The following is a 25,878-nucleotide window of genomic DNA, read 5'->3' as shown; positions in this document are numbered from 1 at the left end:
GACAGTGATGGTGGGTTGTGTTTAGGAGTAGTATTAACATGAGACACAGTGTTGGTGGGTTGTGTTTAGGACTAGTATTAACATGAGACACAGTGATGGTGGGTTGTGTTTAGGAGTAGTATTAACATGAGACACAGTGATGGAGGGTTGTGTATAGGAGTAGTATTAACATGAGACACAGTGATGGTGGGTTGTGTTTAGGAGTAGTATTAACATGAGACACAGTGATGGTGGGTTGTGTTTAGGAGTAGTATTAACATGACACACAGTGAGAAACATTAGACTATACAGAACATGTTCCTATGTAACTCAGTTGGTAGAACATGGCACCTGCAACGTAATGGGTTTGGTTACCAGGACCACCCATATGTAAAATATATGCACACAGGACTGTATATTGATTTGGAATGTTGAGTTGACTGAACTGCATAATTTATGGACAGCAGACTACAATACATGACACAGTCAATACAGCAGGCTATGGTGATGTTCATTGGATTATCTGCTAGCTAAAGCTACTAAAAGTACTGTACAACAGAGGAGGCTGGTGGGCGGAGATATAGGAGGATGGACTCATTGTAATGGCTGGAATGAATGGAACACTATCCATTCATTTTATTCCTATTACTGCCAAAGGAATGAGGACATAATATGAGGACTGGAGGCTGCAGTAATGTTGAGATGCCAGTAGGTGGCGCTCTAGTCTAGAACACTGGAACCTTCAGTACCACTTTGAGGCAGCTGATGAGGAGTGATGGGAATGGGTCATATTTAGCCTGTTTATAAAATCTAGGCCCCTCCTCAAATATACAAATGCAACTATTTTCTGACATGTTGTTTATGCACGTTAATGTCTTAACATCCTGACTGGGCTACTTTTGAAAGGTGTCAACCACAGAACTCACACTTACAGTAGGATACTTCTTGTTTCTCTGCACTGCCAGTAAGTGTTGTTGGTTCAGATGAACTGACTCAGCATCACCTCCCTGTTAACCAGGGTAGGGAGAAGTGTTGACATCTATACTGTGTAGGATGTGTGTTTGTACTTTTCTACGTCCATAACAGCCAGCTCTCGAGACTTTGATGCAGACTCAATGGGCCTTATGTACCTTCCCCTCGATAGTGTCTGTACTGAATATCCACCAATTTGTCCAACTAGTAGTTAGAGAATAGAATACATCATTGTTTAGTGAGAATGTGATGTCATATGTTTCTTTACCCCCTAACTAGTGTCATACTTTCCCAGGTAGGAAGGAGGAGTTAGTGGTGGATGGGAGGGTGAAGATCCAATGGAGAGGTTTACCCCCCTGACAGTCCCATTGAGTCTGATTATGGGATAGAACATGGGGTGGGGGTAAATATGGGCGTCCCTTCTGATAGGCCACACCCACAGGAAGTGTCACTAAGTGACGTTGTTGAACAGATGCATGGACTTCTGATTGTTCTCATCCTGGACGGGAGGCAGGAAGGGACAAAAAGCACAATGGGTAAGAAGCAGCTGGAGAGAAGGTTTAGTTATATTTTCATGTATCTCTCTCCTCCTAGAAATCCTGTTGTATAAGAACCCAAAGTGAACCGGAGGGCCTTGTTGTGGTTTAGGTTCTGCCCACTATAGTGCTGTCTGGTTAGAACATGGTGTTGAGGCCCGTCTCTCTACTCTTGATGGTCACCACAACCACATACATGCAGACACATCTGTTTCCATTTGAAGATGTTTTATATTATTGTGTGGTTATATTCGCTGGTCTCACACTGCAGTAAGGAACTGCATGTCAAAAGTCTATCAGCAACACAACACTTCTTCTCAAGACTGACCATGTCGTGCACTAACTGAAGGTGAGGGGAGGCGGTGTCCTGCAGCACATCCAAGCACCCTGATTGGTTGGATGAACAGCGGTGCAAAGGGTGATTGACAGGGCTGCAGGCCAATCAAGTTGAGAGGGCATGTAAACACACACGGTCATACCATACCCATAGGGCTCTGGTCAAAGGAAGTGCACTATTTGGGACGCAATCAGTGTAAAGAAATGACAGTGGCATATTGTACTACTACAGACATCAGTGTTTGGGTGATTAAATGTGACTTTGTCAAGTAGCCAATGTTGTGTTTCACCATTCTATCTGATTAATTGAATGTGTTTGTAGAATAGAATGAATGACATCATGGAACTGTCCAAATGTAAATGGAACTTTGACCTGTTCCATGTAGAACTTAGAGGGACAAGGCAACACATCCTAAGATATTATAAACATTCCATATAGAATAGTCAACATATTGTTAACATAGTTCTGTATTTATTGAAAGTAGAAATGGGAGACATTTTGTCTATTATAGAAATGTAGGACCCTCTCTAATACAGTAACCTCCGTTCTCTGACATGCTGTTCTGGTCCTCATGCATGTTAATGTCTTAAAGAGGAAGGAAAGGACTGTTCTGCATCAGCTACTTGTGTTCTGACTACTATAAATATGTATCAACCACAGAACACACACTTACCAGCAGTTCCCACTCAATACCAGTCAGTTAACTCACTGTACAAGACTCTCCCCTTCAGTCTGTAAGTACTCTTGATATCTTGAAATATAGTTTTTTGTTTTTAGCCGTAAGTCATCTCCTCAAGGGTCTCAGGCTTGGAGTGCTGATCTAGGATCAGGTCCTCCTGGTCCATATAATTATGATCTAAATGGGAAAACTAATGCTAGATCCTTCTCTGAGACACTTTGTGAATACAGACACTATCATATAATGATGATATAAAAGGAGTGTGTGACTTGTTGTTTATCCTCACAGCTTGGGGATAGGAGGTGTCATTCAAGCTGGTGGTAAATGCCTTGCTCAAAATGGCAGAGGTTTCCACCTTGCCAGGTCTGGGATTTGAACCAGTAATGTTTCAGTTACTGGCCCAACGTTCTTAACCGCTAGACTACCTGCTGATACCACTGACACACCATATTACCAAACTATTATGAAGAATGTGATTTACACACCATCCACCCAAGGCTGTGATGATGATGTGTTGTTATATCTGCATCCCAAATGACACCATATTCACTATAGAGTGCACTACTTTTGACTAGAGTCCTACCTGCTGCCCCTGATGGTTTGTATGTAGTTATTCACCAGCTATAGAGTGAGTTGTTGTTTCTGTTTCTAAGACTGCAGGGTGGGAGATGCAACAATGGCCTTGAGAACAGCAGGAAGTGTGTTGGTGGTCTTTCTCTGGTCTGTGGCAGGTATGGTCTCATTCTTATCTTTTAGTTGCTCTGTTTAACAATCTACAGACATTTCTAATAGGATAAGAATCATAATGTTATTCTGGTGTGTTCTGTTAGGAGTCTCCACTTCACTTTAAATAGTTATCTTCCACACCTCACTGAGTGATGTTTATCTGTGGTTTCTATTCACACTCAAATCAGGAACTATGGCAACAAAGTGTTGGCAAACCCTACAGTCACTGTGAGGCAATATATCTTGTCTTCATTCTGATACCATTGTGTTGTGTCTTGTGTTTCAGTGGTACTGGGTCAGTATGGCTGGAGTGTGACATACACCACTCAGAGTATCTGTACCTTGAAGGGGTCATCAGTGTATCTGTTCTGCTCTTATACATATCCCAGAGGTACAGTCACAACAACCTACTGGTTCACTAAAATGGAGGCTGGTATAGAACCTGAAGATCTAAGTCAGGACCCAGAGTATGCAGGTCGTCTGGAGTATCATGGGGATAAGAAGAAAGACTGTACCCTGAGAATCACAGACCTGAGAGAGAGAGACTCAGCTACGTACAAGTTCAGATTTCTAACAGATCAGGAAGGAGGGAAATATTCTGGAAGTCCTGGAGTCACTCTGTCTGTAACAGGTACAGTAATATGCTTTATACTGCTAATCTGTTGAATTAATATCTACTGTCCATTTAGGTCTAGAAATTGGATTTGCATATATGAAACAGATTTAATAATTAAATGAGTTTGAGAATGTCTTGCATCATGTGATTAAACTATAGAACAGGTGATTCAGGGTTTTAATGTTGTGATCTACTCCAGCTCTGCAGGTGAAGGTGACTACTGCTGCAAAGGGACAGAAGACACTGACCTGTATCACCACCTGTACTCTGACTGACAACCCCACCTACATCTGGTACAAGAACGGACAACATCAACACGAGAGAACCTCCCCCCAGTACAAATACTCAGTCTACACTAACAGTAAAGACAGTTACTCCTGTGCTGTAAAAGGCCATGAGGATCTCCCCTCTCCTGCAGTGTGTGAGTGTGAATTTAACTCAGTATTCTAGTATACCTTTTCAAGTATAACTCTTCTGTCTGCTAAACAGGCCTCACAGTTGTGACTGCAACACTTTGACAAGACAGGATGGCTTAACTACTTTAGATTAGTGAAGCTCACGATTCCACTGTGTAAATGATGTCCTCTTTATGTTTCAGGTGTTCAGGGTCAGAGCTGCTACAGAGTGACTTACACCAAGAGGAGAATCTGTGTCTTGAAGGGGTCAACAGTGGACATATCCTGTACTGTTGGTTATTATTCCACCACATCATCATTCTGGTTTAGAAGTGATAAGTCGACCCCTGAAGACCTAACCAGAGACCCAGGGTATGCAGGTCGTGTGGAGTACACTGGAACATACAGAGGTCCCTTCACCCTGAGAATCTCAGATCTGAGAGAGGAGGACTCAGCTGAGTATCGCTTCACTTTTAAAACAGACAACTTTGACTGGGGTCATAGTTTCCCAGGAACAACTCTGTCTGTCACAGGTAATACTACACTGTATGATACAACTGTAAATCATAATGAATTACAGGATAAATACATTGACCATCCTGTTGACACAGAGGTGTATGTGGTTTTATACATATTGTTTCAGGTCTGCAGGTGAAGGTGACTCCTGCTGCAGAGGGACAGAAGACACTGACCTGTAGCACCACCTGTACTCTGACTGACAACCCCACCTACATCTGGTACAAGAATGGACAACGTGTAGATGAGCCCACTTCCCAACAACACTCCAGTAATATGCTGGTGGTCTGGGATTCTACTGTGGACATTTACTCCTGTGCTGTTGAAGGTCACGAGGCTCTCCACTCTCCTGTAGTTTGTGAGTCTGAATGAAACTAGGATTCTACTTAGGAAGAATCAGTCATTTAAGGTCAATGAGAAGGGAAATACTTCCATATTCATCATTACATAGAAATTACAGACAATGTCATAGATGTATGTATGTCACAGGTAACACTGCATAGCACATTATACAGTGTTGAAGAGTCAGGACATGAATCATTAATTCTAAACGATGTCATCTGTTTTTGCTCTGCTTTAATTCAGGTTTTCAGGTGAAGGTGACTCCTGAACAGTTTTCAGAGTATAAGACACTGACCTGTATCACCACCTGTGTTCTGACTGGTAACCCCACCTACATCTGGTACAAGAACGGACAGATAGTAACTGACAACACTTCTCCCTATTCGGTCCTCCCTAATGCTGCAGACAGCTACTCCTGTGCTGTAAAAGGCCATGAGGGTCTCCTCTCTCCTGCAGTGTGTGAGTGTTTCTTCATTAACAATACTGTTTAACCTCTGTGTGTTTTGGTTTCACTTTGAGAACTCAAGAACTGTTAGCATTTCTAGATAGAACTGAGAATACATTCTAGTTGACCTCTTGTTATGTCACTGTGTTTCAGGTGTTCAGGGTCAGAGCTGCTACAGAGTGACTTACACCAAGAGGAGAATCTGTGTCTTGAAGGGGTCAACAGTGGACATATCCTGTACTTATGTTGGTTATTATTACACCAGATCATCATTCTGGTTTAGAAGTGATAAGTCGACCCCTGAAGACCTAACCAGAGACCCAGGGTATGCAGGTCGTGTGAAGTACACTGGAATATACAGAGGTCCCTTCACCCTGAGAATCACAGATCTGAGAGAGGACGACTCAGCTGAGTATCGCTTCACTTTTAAAACAAACAACTTTGAATGGGTTCATAGTTTCCCAGGAACAACTCTGTCTGTCACAGGTAATACTACACTGTATGATGCAACTGTAAATCATAATGAATTACAGGATAAATATATTAACCATCCTGTTGACACAGAGGTGTATGTGGTTTTATACATATTGTTTCAGGTCTGCAGGTGAAGGTGACTCCTGCTGCAGAGGGACAGAAGACACTGACCTGTATCACCACCTGTACTCTGACTGACAACCCCACCTACATCTGGTACAAGAACGGACAACGTGTAGATGAGCCCACTTCCCAACAATACTCTAGTAATACCCTAGTAGTGTTGGGTCATTCTGTGGACAGTTACTCCTGTGCTGTAGAACACCATGAGGACCTCCACTCTCCTGCAGTGTGTGAGTATGAATTAAACTACTATTCTACTTAGAAAGCATCAAAAACTTTATATCAATGAGAAGAGTATTACTGCTTTATCTGTACATATTCATCATTACATAGAAATGACAGACAATGTCATAGATGTATGCATGTCTATAGTTAGAGTGTTCAGTACCTCAGACACTTGAAGAATAGTTTAGTAGACTAAAGTCCTAAAGTTTCTCTAAATGTATTATTGTTCATGTTTTGTGTGAGTGATAGTTTTAGATAGTTCTCTGACTTTAGATATATATATTTTTTTAGACATGACGTCATTTGAGGTAGTATACAACAGTCCTAAACCCCAACTTCTGCTTTACTAGATGCTCCAAAGAACACCTCAGTGTCAGTCAGTCCCTCTGGTGAAATAGTGGAGGGCAGTTCAGTGACTCTGACCTGCAGCAGTGATGCCAACCCACCTGTGGACAAATACACCTGGTACAAGAAGAACATAACCTCACCAAAAGCATCAGGACAGAGTTACAGCATCACTAACATCAGCTCTGAGGGCAGAGGAGAATATTACTGTGAGGCTGAGAATAAATATGGACGACTCAACTCTTCTTCTGTGTCTGTGGACATTCAGTGTAAGTTCACCTCATCTTCCTCTATTCATTGATAATCACACAGGTCAACAACAATAAATAATCATTAGTAATATTACACACTTATTATACCATATGACATAGAATTAATAGGCTTATCATTAGTAATATTACACACTTATCATACCATATGACATAGTATTAGTTGGCCTGTATTTAAATAATTGTTTTATTTTCTTCTTCCCTGGTTTCTTCTATGTCATATCTCCACCTTGCATTTAAAATCTCAAGATACTACAGCATTGTTTCTCTGGGTTCCTGTGGTGGGGGTGGGGGCTGCCCTGACTGTTGGAGCTCTGCTCCTCACCATCTACTGCTATATGAAGAGGTGAGCCAGCCATTTACATGAACTCTATTAGTAACATATCAACTTCTAGAGGTCAGTAGAGAGCAGAACTCACTCTGTCCCTCATTACAGGAGACACACAGGAGGAAGTGATGACACAGCAGACAGACAGGTAATATTGTCAACAACCAAAGCTATTTCAATCCCAATGCCACAGACATAGACAGTAAGTGGATGGATGGATTTGTGCTCTATACAGTATTGAGAGTATTTGTGTTTCTCTCTCTGTCTCTCCCTCTCTCTCTCTCTCCCCTCAGAGTGTCCATCCTGACCCCAACAGTGACATGTACACATCTCTGAACATGAAGACCAGGTCACCAGAGTATGACACCCTGGCAGTAAGTCTCTTATAATGCAGTCTGTGTGTCCGTGTCCATACAAGTGTTAGAGGGAGTGGTTTGTAAAGTGCTCATTCAATGTGTCTCCTTTCAGAATGTGAGAGACTTGGCAGTGACACAGCCCTCAGATACATGCTGAGCCCTCCGATTATGAGATCTTAAGAGAACCACCACAGAAACTGGACAGAAGAGAACCACCACAGAACCTGGACTGAAGAGAACCACCACAGAACCTGGACTGAAGAGAATCACCAAAGATTCTGGACTGAAGAGAACCACCACAGAACCTGGACTGAAGAGAACCACCACAGAACCTGGACTGAAGAGCAACAGCATCAAACCAAAGCTAGGCCTCATAATGCTATTCTCTTACTATGATATTGCTTTTTAATCTAGAAGGTTTGAGACAATGAGCTTTAACTTTTGAGTAAGTGCTGGAATTTAGATTGTTCTCCTAATGATAAATACAGTATGTGCACTAACGTTCAAAAGTTTGGGGTCACTTAAAATGTCCTTGTTTTTGAAAGAAAAGCAAAAAAATGTGTCCATTCAAATAGCATCTAATTGATCAGAAATGCAGTGTAGACATTGTTAATGTTGTAAATTACTATTCTACCTGGAAAATGCAGATGTTTTATGGAATATCTACAAAGGCGTGCAGAAGCCAATTATCAGCAACCATTACTCCTCTGTTTCAATGGCACGTTGTGTTAGCTAATCCAAGTTTATCATTTTAAAAGGTAAATTAATCATTAGAAAACCATGTTGTAATTATGTTAACACAGCTGAATACTGTTGTGCTCACTGATTAAAGAAGCAATGAAACTGGACTTCTTTAGACGAGTTGAGTATCTGGAGCATCAGCATTTGTGGGTTCATTTACAGATTCAACATGTCAACTTATCTGTTTACTATCTGTAGATTGTATTGCTTATCTTTTTTATGGGATTTTGCCAATTCCAGATTTTTTATATAAAGTTATGTCTTGTCTTAGTGACACAAAAAGGAATAATATTGACAAGAGCTTTTAAATGTTTGTATCTCTGGAGTTGTTCCTGATGTGTTAAAATATGTTTTACTTTGTATTGCTGTCAGTCATTACTGGTCATTCTCTATTTTATATTATGTAATACTATATTGTTCAGTGTCATGATATTGCTTGTTTTATTATCAAATGATTAATTATTCATTAGTACATTTATTTTAGACACATTGAACACAGTATAAGCACCATGTTGTAAATGAGATCAAAGGTAGACAATAAATAGACAACATGGATTGTTTGACTAACATGCATTGATTCATAACTAAATCCATTCTGCTCGTTTCTTGTATTTCTACCTATTGGACACATGATGGAACCATTGAACCACATAGCTTGGCTATAGGCAGGTCAGGGATACTACATTACTGTCAGGAGACACTGTCATAGATCAACACCAAGCACTGTTCATCACCTCTCCCCCCTCTACCCCTCTCCCCCCTCTCCCCCTCTCTCTCTCCCCCCCCTCCCCCCCCTCTCTCTCCCCCTCCCCCAGTTTATTGCTGCTGGAGAAGTTTACCACTGTGCAGACTGCTCTCGGCTCCCCTCTCAAGACTCCAGTAGTGGACCTCTCCTTCCTCTAAGGACTCCAGTAGTGGACCTCTCCTCCCCTCATGACTCCAGTAGTGGACCTCTCCTCCCCTCATGACTCCAGTAGTGGACCTCTCCTCCCCTCATGACTCCAGTGGTGGACCTCTCCTCCCCTCAGGACTCCAGTGATGGACCTCTCCTCCCCTCAGGACTCCAGTGGTGGACCTCTCCACCCCTCAGGACACCAGTGGTGGACCTCTCCTCCCCTCATGACTCCAGTGGTGGACCTCTCCTCTCCTCAGTACTCCAGTGGTGGACCTCTCCTCCCCTCAGGACTCCAGTGGTGGACCTCTCCTCCCCTCAGGACTCCAGTGATGGACCTCTCCTCCCCTCAGGACTCCAGTGGTGGACCTCTCCTCCCTTCAGGACTCCAGTAGTGGACCTCTCCTCCCCTCAGGACTCCAGTGATGGACCTCTCCTCCCCTCAGGACTCCAGTGGTGGACCTCTCCTCCCCTCAGGACTCCAGTGATGGACCTCTCCTCCCCTCATGACTCCAGTTGTTCACCTCTCCTTCCTCTAAGGACTCCAGTGGTGGACCTCTCCTTCCTCTTATGACTCCAGTAGTGGACCTCTCCTCCCCTCATGACTCCAGTGGTGGACCTCTCCTTCCTCTTATGACTCCAGTAGTGGACCTCTCCTCCCCTCAGGACTCCAGTGGTGGACCTCTCCTCCCCTCATGACTCCAGTGGTGGACCTCTCCTTCCTCTAAGGACTCCAGTAGTGGACCTGTCCTTCCTCTAAGGACTCCAGTAGTGGACCTCTCCTCCCCTCATGACTCCAGTGGTGGACCTCTCCTCCCCTCAGGACTCCAGTGATGGACCTCTCCTCCCCTCAGGACTCCAGTGGTGGACCTCTCCACCCCTCAGGACACCAGTGGTGGACCTCTCCTCCCCTCATGACTCCAGTGGTGGACCTCTCCTCTCCTCAGTACTCCAGTGGTGGACCTCTCCTCCCCTCAGGACTCCAGTGGTGGACCTCTCCTCCCCTCAGGACTCCAGTGGTGGACCTCTCCTCCCTTCAGGACTCCAGTAGTGGACCTCTCCTCCCCTCAAGACTCCAGTGATGGACCTCTCCTCCCCTCAGGACTCCAGTGGTGGACCTCTCCTCCCCTCAGGACTCCAGTGATGGACCTCTCCTCCCCTCATGACTCCAGTTGTTCACCTCTCCTTCCTCTAAGGACTCCAGTGGTGGACCTCTCCTTCCTCTTATGACTCCAGTAGTGGACCTCTCCTCCCCTCATGACTCCAGTGGTGGACCTCTCCTTCCTCTTATGACTCCAGTAGTGGACCTCTCCTCCCCTCAGGACTCCAGTGGTGGACCTCTCCTCCCCTCATGACTCCAGTGGTGGACCTCTCCTTCCTCTAAGGACTCCAGTAGTGGACCTGTCCTTCCTCTAAGGACTCCAGTAGTGGACCTCTCCTCCCCTCATGACTCCAGTGGTGGACCTGTCCTTCCTCTAAGGACTCCAGTAGTGGACCTCTCCTCCCCTCATGACTCCAGTGATGGACCTCTCCTCCCCTCATGACTCCAGTGGTGGACCTCTCCTCCCCTCATGACTCCAGTGATGGACCTCTACTCCCCTCATGACTCCAGTGATGGACCTCTACTCCCCTCATGACTCCAGTGATGGACCTCTCCTCCCCTCATGACTCCAGTGATGGACCTCTACTCCCCTCATGACTCCAGTGATGGACCTCTCCCCCCCTAATGACTCCAGTGGTGGACCTCTCCTCCCCTCATGACTCCAGTGGTGGACTTCTCCTCCCCTCATGACTCCAGTGTTGTACCTCTCCTCCCCTCATGACTCCAGTGGTGGAACTCTCGTCCCCTCGGACTCCAGTGTTGTACCTCTCATCCCCTCATGACTCCAGTGGTGGACCTCTCTTCCCCTCAGGACTCCAGTGTTGTACCTCTCCTCCCCTCATGACTCCAGTGTTGTACCTCTCGTCCCCTCATGACTCCAGTGTTGTACCTCTCATCCCCTCATGACTCCAGTGATGGACCTCTCTTCCCCTCAGGACTCCAGTGGTGGACCTCTCCTCCCCTCATGACTCCAGTGGTGGACCTCTCCTCCCCTCAGGACTCCAGTGGTGGACCTCTCCTCCCCTCATGACTCCAGTGGTGGACCTCTCCTCCCCTCAGGACTCCAGTGTTGTACCTCTCCTCCCCTCATGACTCCAGTGGTGGACCTCTCCTCCCCTCATGACTCCAGTGGTGGACCTCTCCTCCCCTCAGGACTCCAGTGTTGTACCTCTCCTCCCCTCATGACTCCAGTGGTGGACCTCTCCTCCCCTCAGGACTCCAGTGTTGTACCTCTCCTCCCCTCATGACTCCAGTGATGGACCTCTCTTCCCCTCAGGACTCCAGTGGTGGACCTCTCCTCTCCTCATGACTCCAGTGGTGGACCTCTCCTCTCCTCATGACTCCAGTGGTGGACCTCTCCTCCCCTCAGGACTCCAGTGTTGTACCTCTCCTCCCCTCATGACTCCAGTGGTGGACCTCTCCTCCCCTCATGACTCCAGTGATGGACCTCTCTTCCCCTCAGGACTCCAGTGGTGGACCTCTCCTCTCCTCATGACTCCAGTGGTGGACCTCTCCTCTCCTCATGACTCCAGTGGTGGACCTCTCCTCCCCTCAGGACTCCAGTGTTGTACCTCTCCTCCCCTCATGACTCCAGTGGTGTACCTCTCCTCCCCTCATGACTCCAGTGTTGTACCTCTCTTCCCCTCAGGACTCTAGTGGTGGACCTCTCCTCCCCTCATGACTCCAGTGGTGGACCTCTCCTCCCCTCATGACTCCAGTGATGGACCTCTCCTCCCCTCAGGACTCCAGTGATGGACCTCTCCTCCCCTCAGGACTCTACTGGGTGTGTATGTTTAACTTTGGCTATCATACCTGGGTTGTACTGTGATTCTAGACCATGCTAGCCCACTGAGCTAAAGTGTAGACATTAGGTGAGGGGGGGTGGTGGGATGAAACATAATGCTGTCAAATGCATTTAACTATGTGAGATCTGCTTTCAATTATTTAGCTTGAAAAAAAGGAGATTGTACTTTTGGGAATATGCTATTGGTTCCTTTGTACTATTGTGACAATGCTATTGGTTCCATTGTACTATTGGGACTAGGCTATTGGTTCCATTGTACTTTTGTGACTCTGTTATTGGTTCCTTGAACTTTTGGGACTATGCTATTGGTTCCAATTATTGTATTTTGACAGTGGCTGCTGTTGTATGTATTTTGACAGTGGGGTCTGTTGTATGTATTTTGACAGTGGATGATGTTGTATGTATTTTGACAGTGGGGTCTGTTGTATGAATTTTGACAGTGGCTGCTGTTGTATGTATTTTGACAGTGGATGATGTTGTATGTATTTTGACAGTGGGGTCTGTTGTATGTATTTTGACAGTGGATGATGTTGTATGTATTTTGACAGTGGGGTCTGTTGTATGAATTTTGACAGTGGCTGCTGTTGTATGTATTTTGACAGTGGATGATGTTGTATGTATTTTGACAGTGGATGATGTTGTATGTATTTTGACAGTGACTGCGGTTTGTCCTACTGTCCAGGTGGTGGAGCTGGAGAGCACCAGACTGGTGATTTGGTACCCAGACCGCTAGTTCCTCTCCTCAGAGGACCAACCTCCAACCGAGACCTCAACACCTCCTCAGCCTCCCAGTACGCCGCCACAGGGTAAGGACATCTAAATCTGTCAAAACATCAACTATATATTATAAACATATATAAGCATTTATAATGTTGTATTCTAAATTGCTACTAATCTATGGGCCATGAATTGTACAAAATTACAGATAACTGACAGAAGGTGGGGATGGGAGCACTTGCGTGGAGGTGCTTGTGTTTTCATACTGTTTGTTTGTCTTTCCCAGGACCAGGAGGATGGCTCCCATTAATGGTGATGAGTGTTTCTTCTGGAGGACCACTGGCTGCCTGTATGGTGACAAATGGAGCATCAAACACAAGCCTGACCATAGAGGAAGAGACAGGAAACCCTGACCACCCTGACCACCCAGACTACCCAGACTACCCAGACTACCCTGACTACCCTGACCACCCAGACTACCCTGACCACCCTGACCACCCAGACCACCCTGACTACCCTGACCACCCAGACTACCCTGACTACCCTGACCACCCAGACTACCCTGACCACCCTGACCACCCAGACCACCCTGACCTCCCTGACCACCCTGACTACCCAGACCAACCAAACTACCTTGACCACCCAGACCACCCAGACTACCCTGACCACCGTGACCCACTGACCACCCTGAACACCTCGCACCGTCCGGATATAACAGAGGGAAGAAGAAGAGGAGGAAGAGGAAAAACAGAATAATGAATATGAAGATTGAGGTAGAGGAATAGGGACCGTGTACCTACCTTAAAAGGGAACAGGAAGCTTGGACAGAATGGGGGTGTTGGGGGGGCACCACTTTTATAGTCCTCTGACACACAGCACAGACAGAACACTGGACATACAGTATGAGTGTGTGAAGTGTCAATCAAAGTGAAGAGGAGGGCTCCTCTGATTCCCTTTCCCTGCTCCCTCAGCCTGAGCTGATTTTGAATTCAATTGCAAATGAATATAGGGCCTGTTCCAGGCAGACTATATTACAGTCGCCTGCCAGATCTCACAATGCCTGGATAGGTGTTTGTGTTTAAGATATCAGTTAACCTGCGTTTCCTGACTGCGCATTCAATGATGTGGCACACAACCATTGGTTGCTGCACACAGCTTGACTGCAATATAGTCAGCCTGGAACGCCCTCAGTGTCCATGCGGTGTTCTAACATCCACACCAGACCACCTTAACTGAAACAAGTAGTGTGCTACTGTGGATATTGGATCAAGGCCCGTATCTTCAGTTCAGTGATTTTATACATGATGTTCAGTGGACTAATTCAATTCAAGTTGACTAAAGTGACAATATGAGGAGCACATAATGATTGATTGAGAGCATCAATGTAAAAAGACAATCTGTCTGTATCCTCTCAGAATGTGGGGGAGCTGAGTGAACAAATGACTTACTGTTTTATTATGACAATCACTTGTATTCATTCATAATAAAATACAGTTTAAACAAATCAGATGTAGTATCATTATTAATGTAATGTCATTATTCAGAAAGGCTATGGATACTGGTGTTCTAAAACCCAAAAACAGTTTCAGCAACATGTTTGGGGAATGAACAGCACCCCCACCAGAACTAGTGTTTCTCAATCCTCTCAGGAGGGACCCATCTATCCACTCTCCATATTGGAGCCACCAATGAAGAAATACAAGTAGCCTATGACATATCAGACAGACATTTCTTGTAAAGTCCCTCTCTCTCCTCATGAAGATGTCCACACCGTTCTTAAAGCCCTTCACTGGCGTGTTGGTTGCCAGGAAGAGGCATCATGAAGACAGGAAGCCAGCTCTGCAGCACCTTTCAGCCCCTCAGTACATCTAGTTGCTGTCAACCACAGAACTCACACCATTCTGTTTCATTCTCTGTTTGGACAGTGAGCTCACCTCCCCTCTCTCTCCTCACGCTGTAAGTACGCTTGATGATGTCTATCTTTTCATTATTATTGGTTTCTAGTCCTCAAACTTCTGCCAGGCATGACAATTTAAGCTTCTGCCGGGCATGACAATGTTTTATACTGCTGTTTTGTTTGTCTGTTAACCTAGACATACATAATGTAGACCTACATACAGTCTGCTTCTCTGTTAACCTAGACATACATAATGTAGACCAACATACAGTCTGATTCTCTGTTAGCCTAGACATGCATAATGTAGACCTACATACAGTTTGTATGTCTGTTAGCCTAGACATACATAATGTAGACCTACATACAGTTTGTTTGTCTGTTAGCCTAGACATACATAATGTAGACCTACACACAGTTTGTTTGTCTGTTAGCCTAGACATACATAATGTAGACCTACATACAGTTTGTTTGTCTGTTAGCCTAGACATACATAATGTAGACCTACATACAGTTTGTTTGTCTGTTAGCCTAGACATGTGTAATGTAGACCTACATACAGTTTGTTTGTCTGTTAGCCTAGACATACATAATGTAGACCTACATACAGTTTGTTTGTCTGTTAGCCTAGACATACATAATGTAGACCTACACACAGTTTGTTTGTCTGTTAGCCTAGACATACATAATGTAGACCTACATACAGTTTGTTTGTCTGTTAGCCTAGACATACATAATGTAGACCTACATACAGTTTGTTTGTCTGTTAGCCTAGACATGTGTAATGTAGACCTACATACAGTTTGTTTGTCTGTTAGCCTTGACATACATAATGTAGACCTACATACAGTTTGTTTGTCTGTTAGCCTAGACATACATAATGTAGACCTACATACAGTTTTTTTGCCTGTTAACCTCGACAGACATAATGTAGAAAATTTGAGTATGAATTACGCTTTGCATGTGAATCTATGCGTAAGATATTTGGATGGTGTTTCATGAATTTTGGGTCAATATTTTACATGCATTTTAAGTGCAGAAAAACACTGTATTTTGTGACAGCATGGGCAGCGCGTCTTCGGTGAGTTTAATGACGTCGTTTCAAATATAAGACTTGTTCATGCTATTTTGAGGCCTCTGAGAGCAATAGATTGTTGGGGAGACTTTTTTGTTTAGAGTGAAAGTAAGAGTGAGTGGATACTTCATAAGAGCTTTAGGAGTAGTATGAACATGAGACACAGTGATGGTGGGTTGTGTTTAGGAGTAGTATTAACATGAGACAGTGATGGTGGGTTGTGTTTAGGAGTAGTATTAACATGAGACAGTGATGGTGGGTTGTGTATAGGAGTAGTATTAACATGAGACACAGTGATGGTGGGTTGTGTTTAGGAGTAGTATGAACATGAGACACAGTGATGGTGGGTTGTGTTTAGGAGTAGTATTAACATGAGACACAGTGATGGTGGGTTGTGTGTAGGAGTAGTATTAACATGAGACACAGTGATGTTGGGCTGTGTTTAGGAGTAGTATTAACATGAGACACAGTGATGGTGGGTTGTGGTTAGGAGTAGTATTAACATGAGACACAGTGATGGTGGGTTGTGTTTAGGAGTAGTATTAACATGAGACACAGTGATGGTGGGTTGTGTTTAGGAGTAGTATTAACATGAGACACAGTGATGGTGGGTTGTATTTAGGAGTAGTATTAACATGAGACACAGTGATGGTGGGTTGTGTTTAGGAGTAGTATTAACATGAGACACAGTGATGGTGGGTTGTGTTTAGGAGTAGGATAAACCTAAGACACAGTGATGGTGGGTTGTGTTTAGGAGTAGTATTAACATGAGACACAGTGATGGAGGGTTGTGTATAGGAGTAGTATTAACATGAGACACAGTGATGGTGGGTTGTGTTTAGGAGTAGTATTAACATGAGACACAGTGATGGTGGGTTGTGTTTAGGAGTAGTATTAACATGAGACACAGTGATGGTGGGTTGTGGTTAGGAGTAGTATTAACATGAGACACAGTGATGGTGGGTTGTGTTTAGGAGTAGTATTAACATGAGACACAGTGATGGTGGGTTGTGGTTAGGAGTAGTATTAACATGAGACACAGTGATGGAGGGTTGTGTTTAGGAGTAGTGTTAACATGAGACACAGTGATGGTGGGTTGTGGTTAGGAGTAGTATTAACATGAGACACAGTGATGGAGGGTTGTGTTTAGGAGTAGTATTAACATGAGACACAGTGATGGTGGGTTGTGTTTAGGAGTAGTATTAACATGAGACACAGTGATGGTGGGTTGTGTTTAGGAGTAGTATTAACATGAGACACAGTGATGGTGGGTTGTGTTTAGGAGTAGTATTAACATGAGACACAGTGATGGTGGGTTGTGTTTAGGAGTAGTATTAACATGAGACACAGTGATGGTGGGTTGTGGTTAGGAGTAGTATTAACATGAGACACAGTGATGGTGGGTTGTGTTTAGGAGTAGTATTAACATGAGACACAGTGATGGTGGGTTGTGTTTAGGAGTAGTATTAACATGAGACACAGTGATGGTGGGTTGTGTTTAGGAGTAGTATAAACATGAGCCACAGTGATGGTGGGTTGTGTTTAGGAGTAGTATTAACATGAGACACAGTGATGGTGGGCTGTGTTTAGTAGTAGTATTAACATGAGACACAGTGATGGTGGGTTGTGTTTAGGAGTAGTGTTAACATGAGACACAGTGATGGTGGGTTGTGTTTAGGAGTAGTATTAACATGAGACACAGTGATGGTGGGTTGTGTTTAGGAGTAGTATTAACATGAGACACAGTGATGGTGGGTTGTGTTTAGGAGTAGTATTAACATGAGACACAGTGATGGTGGGTTGTGTTTAGGAGTAGTATTAACATGAGACACAGTGATGGTGGGTTGTGGTTAGGAGTAGTATTAACATGAGACACAGTGATGGTGGGTTGTGTTTAGGAGTAGTATTAACATGAGACACAGTGATGGTGGGTTGTGTTTAGGAGTAGTATTAACATGAGACACAGTGATGGTGGGTTGTGTTTAGGAGTAGTATTAACATGAGACACAGTGATGGTGGGTTGTGTTTAGGAGTAGTATTAACATGAGACACAGTGATGGTGGGTTGTGGTTAGGAGTAGTATTAACATGAGACACAGTGATGGAGGGTTGTGTTTAGGAGTAGTATTAACATGAGACACAGTGATGGTGGGTTGTGTTTAGGAGTAGTATTAACATGAGACACAGTGATGGTGGGTTGTGTTTAGGAGTAGTATTAACATGAGACACAGTGATGGTGGGTTGTGTTTAGGAGTAGTATTAACATGAGACATGAGACACAGTGATGGTGGGTTGTGTTCAGGCGTAGTACTGGGCCATTCGACTATATATGGATAGTCTGATTATTTTCCAGTTTGTGAAGTTGATAATTTGCCCAACAGTATTAAGGTCATTATTATTAGGATGGTGCAGTAATGTTGAGATGCCAGTAGGAGGAGCTCTAGTCTAGAACACTGGAACCTTCAGTACCACATTGATACAGCTGATGAGTAGAGTAAATATAATGTGTTTGTAGAATAGAATGAATGACATCATGGAACTGACCAAATGTAAAAGGAACTTTGACCTGTTCCAAGAAGAACTCAGAGGGACAAGGCAACACATTCTAATATTTATCAACATTCTATATAGAATAGTCAACATATTGTTTACATGGTTTTGTATTTTTATAAAAGTTGAAATGCGGGACATTTTGTCCATTATAGAAATGTAGGGCCCACTCTAATACAGTAACCTCCCTTTTCTGACATGCTGTTCTGGTCTTCATGTATGTTAATGTCTCAAAGAGGAAGGAGAGGACAGTTCTGTATCAGATACATGTATCCTGACTACTTTACATATGAATCAACCACAGAACTGACACCTACTAGCAGGAACAACACACTACCAATAAGCTATCTTACTGTACAAGACCTCTCCCCTTCACTTCACTCTGTAACTACTCTTGACAATATCTCAAAATATAGTTTTTGGTTATTTGTTTTTAGTCATAAGTCATATAGTGCTGTGTGTATGTGTGTGTGCGTTTGTCATTGCTGTTAATCCTCACAGCTTGGGGATAGGTACTATCATTGGACCTGGTTTTCACGTCATCTAGGAGGGTTTTGGAGTCAGAGAGCAGAGGCTTCGGACAATCGGATTTTATTCTGGTACAAATGGTCAAAACACTAGGAACTGACCGACCCAAACACAGGACCCAAACACAGGACCCAAACACAGGACCCAAACACAGGACCCAAACAGTCCGGAGAAAATAAAGTACAAATGCACAAACTAACAGAGGATCCCACACAAACATAGTCGGGCCTAACAGGCTTAAATAGACATAAATCAAGAAACAAAATAAGAGACAGGTGCAACCAAGAAGACCAAGCGAACAAAAAAGGGGATCGGTGGCGGCTAGTAGACCGGCAACGACGACCGCTGAGCGCCGCCCGAACAGGCAGGGGGGCCTCCTTCTGTGGGAGTTGTGTCCCTGGTGGTCAGTCTTTAGTCACTGGCTGTTTAGCCTCACAGCTTGAGGATAGGTACTGTCATTGAACCTGGTGGTCAGTCTTTAGGCTGCTGTACAGCTTGACGGACCGTAGAGGATTGAACATTTATCCTCCTATATTTGGGGTTCTGAGAAAAAAACAGCTTCACAATCAATATAGAAATGTGTTTACAGTACTACAGACCTGTTTAAAAAGTGATTGTTGTTGTTGATGGCTATTTATATACATTAGGAAATTGTTTTTGCATCACACAACATGTCATCTTACATAGACAGATGTAGACAGACATGCAACACATCACACACATTACATACATTGTGGAATAGACTTACAGACAGACATTATTCACATAGACAACCATATAACACAATGCCACACAACACAATATGAGCCTGGTTCATTTTCAGTAATGAGGCCCTGTACCCCATTTACAGTTTCTACTTCAATGTATCAGGTGGAGTTATTCACCAGCTATAGAGTGAGTTGTTGTTTATGTTTCTAAGACTGCAGGGTGGGAGATGCAACAATGTCCTTGAGAACAGCAGGAAGTGTGTTGGTGGTCTTTCTCTGGTCTGTAGCAGGTATGGTCTCATTCTTATGTTTTAGTTGCTCTATGTATCAATCTACAGACATTTCTAAAAGGATAAGAATCATAATGTTGTTCTGGTGTGTTCTGTTAGGAGTCTCCACTTCACTTTTAAATAGTTATCTTTCACACCTCACTGAGTGACCCTTATCTGTGGTTTCCATCCACACTCAACTCAGCAACTATGGCAACAAAGTGTGGACAAACCTTACTGTCAGTGTGAGCTGAAAGACCTTGACTTCATTCTGATTCCCTTTTGTTGTGTGACTGTGTTTCAGTGATTCTGGGTCAGAATAGCAGGATTGTGACCTACACCAAGAAACGTTTCTGTACCTTGAAGGGGTCAACAGTGGATCTATCCTGCTCTTACACATATCCCAGAGGTCATACAGTCACAGCAACCACATGGTATAAATGGAAGAGTTTGACCTGGACTCACATCCCAGATAAATATGAGGATCGTATAGAGTACCGTGGGAATAAGGAGAATGACTGCACCCTGAGAATCACAGACCTGAGAGAGGAGGATTCAGCATCATATTACTTCTCATTTTCAACAGGCTCATGGACATCTGGCTCAGCTGTCACTCTCTCTGTCACAGGTTCTGTAATCTGACATAAAGAGAACAGTTACCACTTCTAATGATGTATTACATTTTCAATGAGAACTTGGAATGGTGCTGACTGACAGATGTTCTCCATTGTTGTTTCATAACTACAGATCTAAAGGTGACTGGGGGAACAAGAGGGGAGTATTGGACGACACTGACCTGTAGCACCACCTGTACTCTGACTGACAACCCCACCTACATCTGGTACAAGAACGGACACAAAGTAAAGGAGGACACTTCCAGCCTGGACTCAGACTCCTTTAGTGATGCAGACAGTTACTCCTGTGCTGTAAAAGGCCATGAGGATCTCCTCTCTCCTGCAGTGTGTGAGTGTGGATTCAACTCAATATTCTAGTATAACTTTTCAAGTGTAATTATTCTGTCTAATAAACAGTCCTCATAGATAACACTTAGCATAACAGTAACACAGGATGGCAGAACTATATTGGATTACTGATGCCCACGACCCCACTGAGTAAATCATGCATTCTTATCATTATATTTCAGGTGTTCAGGGTCAGAGCTGCAACAGAGTGACTTACACCAAGAGGACAATCTGTGCCTTGAAGGGGTCAACAGTGGACATATCCTGTACTTATGGCAGTGGTTATGATACAGTCAAATCATCACTCTGGTTTAGTCCTAAACAGAGTGACAGCTGGAGGGATGAGTTGATCCCTGAGGACCTAACCACAGACCCAGGGTATGCAGGTCGTGTGGAGTATGTTGGAGAGAAGGAGAGAGGTCGCTCCACCCTGAGAATCACAGATCTGAGAGAGGAGGACTCTGCTCAGTACAAGTTCATATTCAACACACAGACATCAAGATGGGGACACAGTTTCCCTGGAACAACTCTGACTGTCACAGGTAACACTGGATCATGTTAATACATACAGGATCATGTTAATACATACATTTCTATTAGATGTTTAATTCTACATGTTTTTATCCATAATACACTATTGGTTTAATGATGTTATTGTCATTGACTCTGTATTCAGACCTGCAGGTGAAGGTGACTCCTGCCACAGAGGCAGGGAAGAGGACACTGACCTGTATCACCACCTGTACTCTGACTGACAACCCCACCTACACCTGGTACAAGAACGGAGACAAAGTAAAGGAGGACACTTCCAGCCTGGACTCAGACTCCTTTAGTGATGCAGACAGTTACTCCTGTGCTGTAAAAGGCCATGAGGATCTCCTCTCTCCTGCAGTGTGTAAGTGTGGACTTTTACATACAACATTTGTTTCAGGTTGTCAGACGATCATCGTTTAATTTGCTGTGAATGTGACGTCCACTTCTGCTTTAGTTCCGTATGCTTTGCCACGCAGTGTTGAATGGGCTTCAAGATATATAATCAAATTCATGAAAATGCAGTCAATGGATGGATTTACTTCTATCAAATACCTTTCATTAAGTTGTTGTGCCTGTACACCATTGCACTACTTTTTTTGAGCACTGAAGACCCATGAAAAATAACTACTAAAGTTTAAAAACTACAAAGCTGGTTACTTTCACAGCATATGATTTAAACATTGTTGTTTTGTTGTTTTCATTGACACTTGGAGGTGAGGTGCCCTGATTGGTGTCACTCATTAGTCAGAATGTGTTACAACTGTGGGGTTTTATTTTGTTTGCCTCTTCTTGGGTAAATGTTGTGGAAGCTCATGTCTTTTTGGTTCCAGTTGTTGTTGATAGTACATTTTCAATGGACTCCCCCATGAGTGTCTTTCAAAGCCCACTGGTCTCATTTTTGTCTTTGTCAGTGACTCTTTTTTAATTACCAGTTTTGTTTTGGTTACATTTGAGGTTTTCTTGCTGGGGAACGTAACATCGTAAGTGTATACAGTAGATATTGTAATTAAGAATTTTATAAAGGTGTTATATTGTCTTGTATTTCAGGTCAGAAGTGTTGGAGTGTGACTTACACCCATCAGAAGATCTGTGCTTTGAAGGGGTCAAGAGTGGACATTTCCTGCTCTTACACATATCCCAGTTATCATGAGATCAAACAAGCTTTCTGGTTTACTAAATGGTCTGGTCTGGAGGCTGAAGATCTGAGCTCAGTGCCAGGGTATGAAGGTCATATAGAGTACCTTGGGGATAAGGAGAGTGACTGTACCCTGAGAATCACAGACCTGAGATTGAGTGACTCTGCTGGGTTCAGGTTCAGATTCATAACATCTGGAGGAAAGTTTCATGGCTCACCTGTCTCCCTGACTGTCACAGGTAATCTGTCACTCATCTCACATCTATGACACATATCTAGATAGCTGTAATGTGAGTGTGGTTTTGTATGTATGCTAATGCATATGATGTGTGTGCTTCAGTGTTTGCTGTGATTTTAGCTGTGCTTTTGTATGTATGCTAATCAGAATGTTGTGTTTTAATCTGATTAAATTGGTTCTATTAAACCCAGGACTTCCGGGGAAACAGTGGAAAATATTCCGGAGTTGACTATCCTGACTAAATCCTTCAAATTCATTAAATGAATGACTGTAATTACCTTATGAAGGGCAGCTATACAGACACAAAGGAGGAGAATAATGATTTGTTTCCTTTTACTCTAGACGTTGTGTTGGAGATGGATCCTACATCTGTGTCAGAGGGGGAGAGAGTCACACTGAGATGTAGAACCAACTGTACACTGGACCCCATCACAGCCTACAGTTGGTATAAGAATGGACAGTCTATACCAAACAGCAACACCTCCTCTCCTGTCTATATCCTGTTCTCAGTCAGCAGTGAGGATACAGGCAGATACTCCTGTTCTGTAGAAGGACATGAGAATCTCCCCTCTGATGAAGAGACTCTCACTGTCACATGTAAGTACATGGGGTTTAACCCTTTAGTTTGGTATAATAACATTGTAGTGACAGATATTGGCTCCACATGATACTTGAATTGATCATCTTCAATAAGAGGATGGAGCTAAAAGTCAGTGTGTGGAAAAGTACATTTGTGGAAAGTTTGTGTAATATTTTTTACCTGATCAAATTTAAATTATTTTTAAATCCACTGTATTATACATCAGATGGACCAAGGAACACCTCAGTGTCAGTCAGTCCCTCTGGTGAAATAGTGGAGGGCAGTTCAGTGACTCTGACCTGCAGCAGTGATGCCAACCCACCTGTGGACAAATACACCTGGTACAAGAAGAACGTAGCCTCACCAAAGGCATCAGGACAGAGTTACAACATCACTAACATCATCTCTGAGGACAGAGGAGAATATTACTGTGAGGCTGAGAATATAATAGCATCTAATAACTCTACAGCTCTGATGATCATTGTAGCAGGTAAAGTTCCATCTTCAATACAAAACTACATGTTTCAAGCTAATTTCAATCATTATGTTTTGGCTTATTACACCTTAGTTTATAACTATACATTGGGTTATAAGATCCATGCCATGTACTCATATCATCCATCTTTTATTATAGTGAAACAAACCTCAGTTCTGACTGCAGCTGTAGGAATCATAGTGGTTGTTCTGGTTCTCATCCTCTGTCTCTCTGGACTCAAATGGTTCAGGTAAGTTTAAATGCATCTTTTTATTTTGTTCATTATTTAAATGTAGCCCTCTGATTTGTTGTTAACTTCATTAATTTATTAATTTATTTATTCATTCTTAATGTGCAAAACAGGAAGAAGGCCTCCAAATCCACCTCTGACACAAGAGACACAGCAGACGTTGGACAGGTGAGTCTGTTGGAATCAGAAGGAGACTGTGATTAATGTGAATGGCTTTGTGGAACATTTCCACTCCTCATGTTGTCTGTCCTCTCCCTCCATCAGGGAGACTCTAGTCCAGTGTATGACAACATCTCAAACATGGCCATGAACCCTACTGCAGCACAGACAGAGTCCACATACGACCAGGATGATGTTCACTACGCCAGCGTCCACTTCTCTCGTCCCAAAAACCAGGAAGTGCCTCTGTACTCCACCGTCCAGGTGCCTCAGCCCCAGAAAGAGGATGAGGATGTCCAGTACGCTGCTGTGAAATTCAACCTCCCCTGTGCTGCCACCCGGTGAGCATATTCTGAATTAAGGTCATTCATATGCTGCTGTTTATTGTAGGAGATGTCATCAATGAGCAAAACAGTTGACCCTTAGTGAAAACTATGAAGCCAAACTATGAACCCAACAATGGACATCTCAGGACAGTTACTATGACATGTCTATAATGAGGGAGAGATGTGATGATGGTTTTGAGGAACTGTTCTTCTGTTCCAAATGGCACCCTATTCCCTATTTAGTGCACTACTTTAGACAGAGCCCTATAGGGTGACACCATTTGGGACACTATTTTTGTTTCATTTTTGTTTCTCTCTTCAGACACGCAGCAGCACAAGCAGCTGAGGAGGACTCCTCTGTTCTCTACAGTACAGTCAATAAACCCTGAACCAAGAAGACCTGAACACAACAAACCCTGAACCAAGAAGACCCGAACACAACAAACCCAGAACCAAGAAGACCTGAACACAACAAACCCAGAACCAAGAAGACCTGAACGCAACAAACCCAGAACCAAGAAGATCTGAACACAACAAACCCAGAACCAAGAAGACCTGAACACAACAAACCCAGAACCAAGAAGACCTGAACACAACATACCCAGAAAGAAGAAGACCTGAACAGAACAAGTTTGACAAAAACCTTGTATATTTGGACCTGTATATCTAAACTAAGTGATATAATGCCTGTGGAGGTGTGGAATATTGACCATTATAAACTGGGTGGTTTGAGCCCTGAATGCTGATTAGCTGACAGGCGTGGTATACCAGACCGTATACCATGGGTATTAACATTTGTATTTACTGGTCTAAGTACATTGGTAACCAGTTTAAAATAAGGCACCTCGGGGTTTGTGGTGCATCCAAGCACTCCGCATTGCATTGTGCATAAGAACAGCCCTTAGCGGTAGTATATTGGCCATATACCTGTCACGACTTGGTCTTAGTATTGTGTGTTTTAGTTTATTAGTTAGTCAGACCAGGGTGTGACATGGGGTTATTTTGTATTGTATTTTCATATTGGGGTTTTGTAGTAGTTGGGATTGTAGCTGGTTAGGGGTGTGTGTGTGTGTGTGTGTTAATTAGGTTGGCTGCCTGAGGCGGTTCTCAATCAGAGTCAGGTGCTTCTCGTTGTCGCTGATTGGGAACCGTATTTAGGTAGCCTGTTTTTCGCTTTGCATTTCGTGGGTGATTGTCCCTGTCTCTGTGTAGGTTGCACCAGTCAGGCTGTATTAGGTTTCGTTCTGTTTGTTGTTTTTTTGTATTTATTTAGTTATT

At 43.5% G+C, this 25,878-nt stretch overlaps 2 protein-coding genes across 2 annotated transcripts in view; both read left to right on the top strand.

Moving 5' to 3' along the window:
• The first annotated feature begins 2,490 nt into the window (after positions 1-2,490).
• LOC135531062 (sialoadhesin-like) overlaps positions 2,491-25,878 on the top strand; it is a 52,039-nt gene continuing 28,651 nt past the window's right edge. The window contains exons 1-9 of the mRNA XM_064959195.1: positions 2,491-2,558; positions 3,157-3,234; positions 3,516-3,860; positions 4,045-4,266; positions 21,086-21,445; positions 21,580-21,798; positions 22,485-22,811; positions 23,153-23,407; positions 23,617-23,880. Coding sequence (XP_064815267.1) covers positions 3,180-3,234; positions 3,516-3,860; positions 4,045-4,266; positions 21,086-21,445; positions 21,580-21,798; positions 22,485-22,811; positions 23,153-23,407; positions 23,617-23,880 — 2,047 coding nt within the window. The 5' untranslated portion in view covers positions 2,491-2,558; positions 3,157-3,179. The remainder of the gene's footprint in view (positions 2,559-3,156; positions 3,235-3,515; positions 3,861-4,044; positions 4,267-21,085; positions 21,446-21,579; positions 21,799-22,484; positions 22,812-23,152; positions 23,408-23,616; positions 23,881-25,878) is intronic.
• On the top strand, positions 4,424-8,975 carry LOC135531061 (B-cell receptor CD22-like). Its single transcript, XM_064959194.1, has 11 exons — positions 4,424-4,452; positions 4,571-4,773; positions 4,884-5,114; positions 5,342-5,438; positions 5,697-5,788; positions 6,140-6,370; positions 6,716-6,979; positions 7,229-7,325; positions 7,416-7,455; positions 7,601-7,681; positions 7,776-8,975. Exons 1-11 carry the CDS (start codon positions 4,424-4,426, stop codon positions 7,818-7,820), a joined length of 1,410 nt encoding a protein of 469 aa, XP_064815266.1. The 3' UTR covers positions 7,821-8,975.

The sequence above is a fragment of the Oncorhynchus masou genome, unplaced genomic scaffold, assembly GCF_036934945.1.
Source record: "Oncorhynchus masou masou isolate Uvic2021 unplaced genomic scaffold, UVic_Omas_1.1 unplaced_scaffold_1505, whole genome shotgun sequence".
Classification (NCBI taxonomy): Eukaryota; Metazoa; Chordata; class Actinopteri; order Salmoniformes; family Salmonidae; genus Oncorhynchus; species Oncorhynchus masou.
This window is presented reverse-complemented; position numbering and strand designations above follow the sequence as displayed.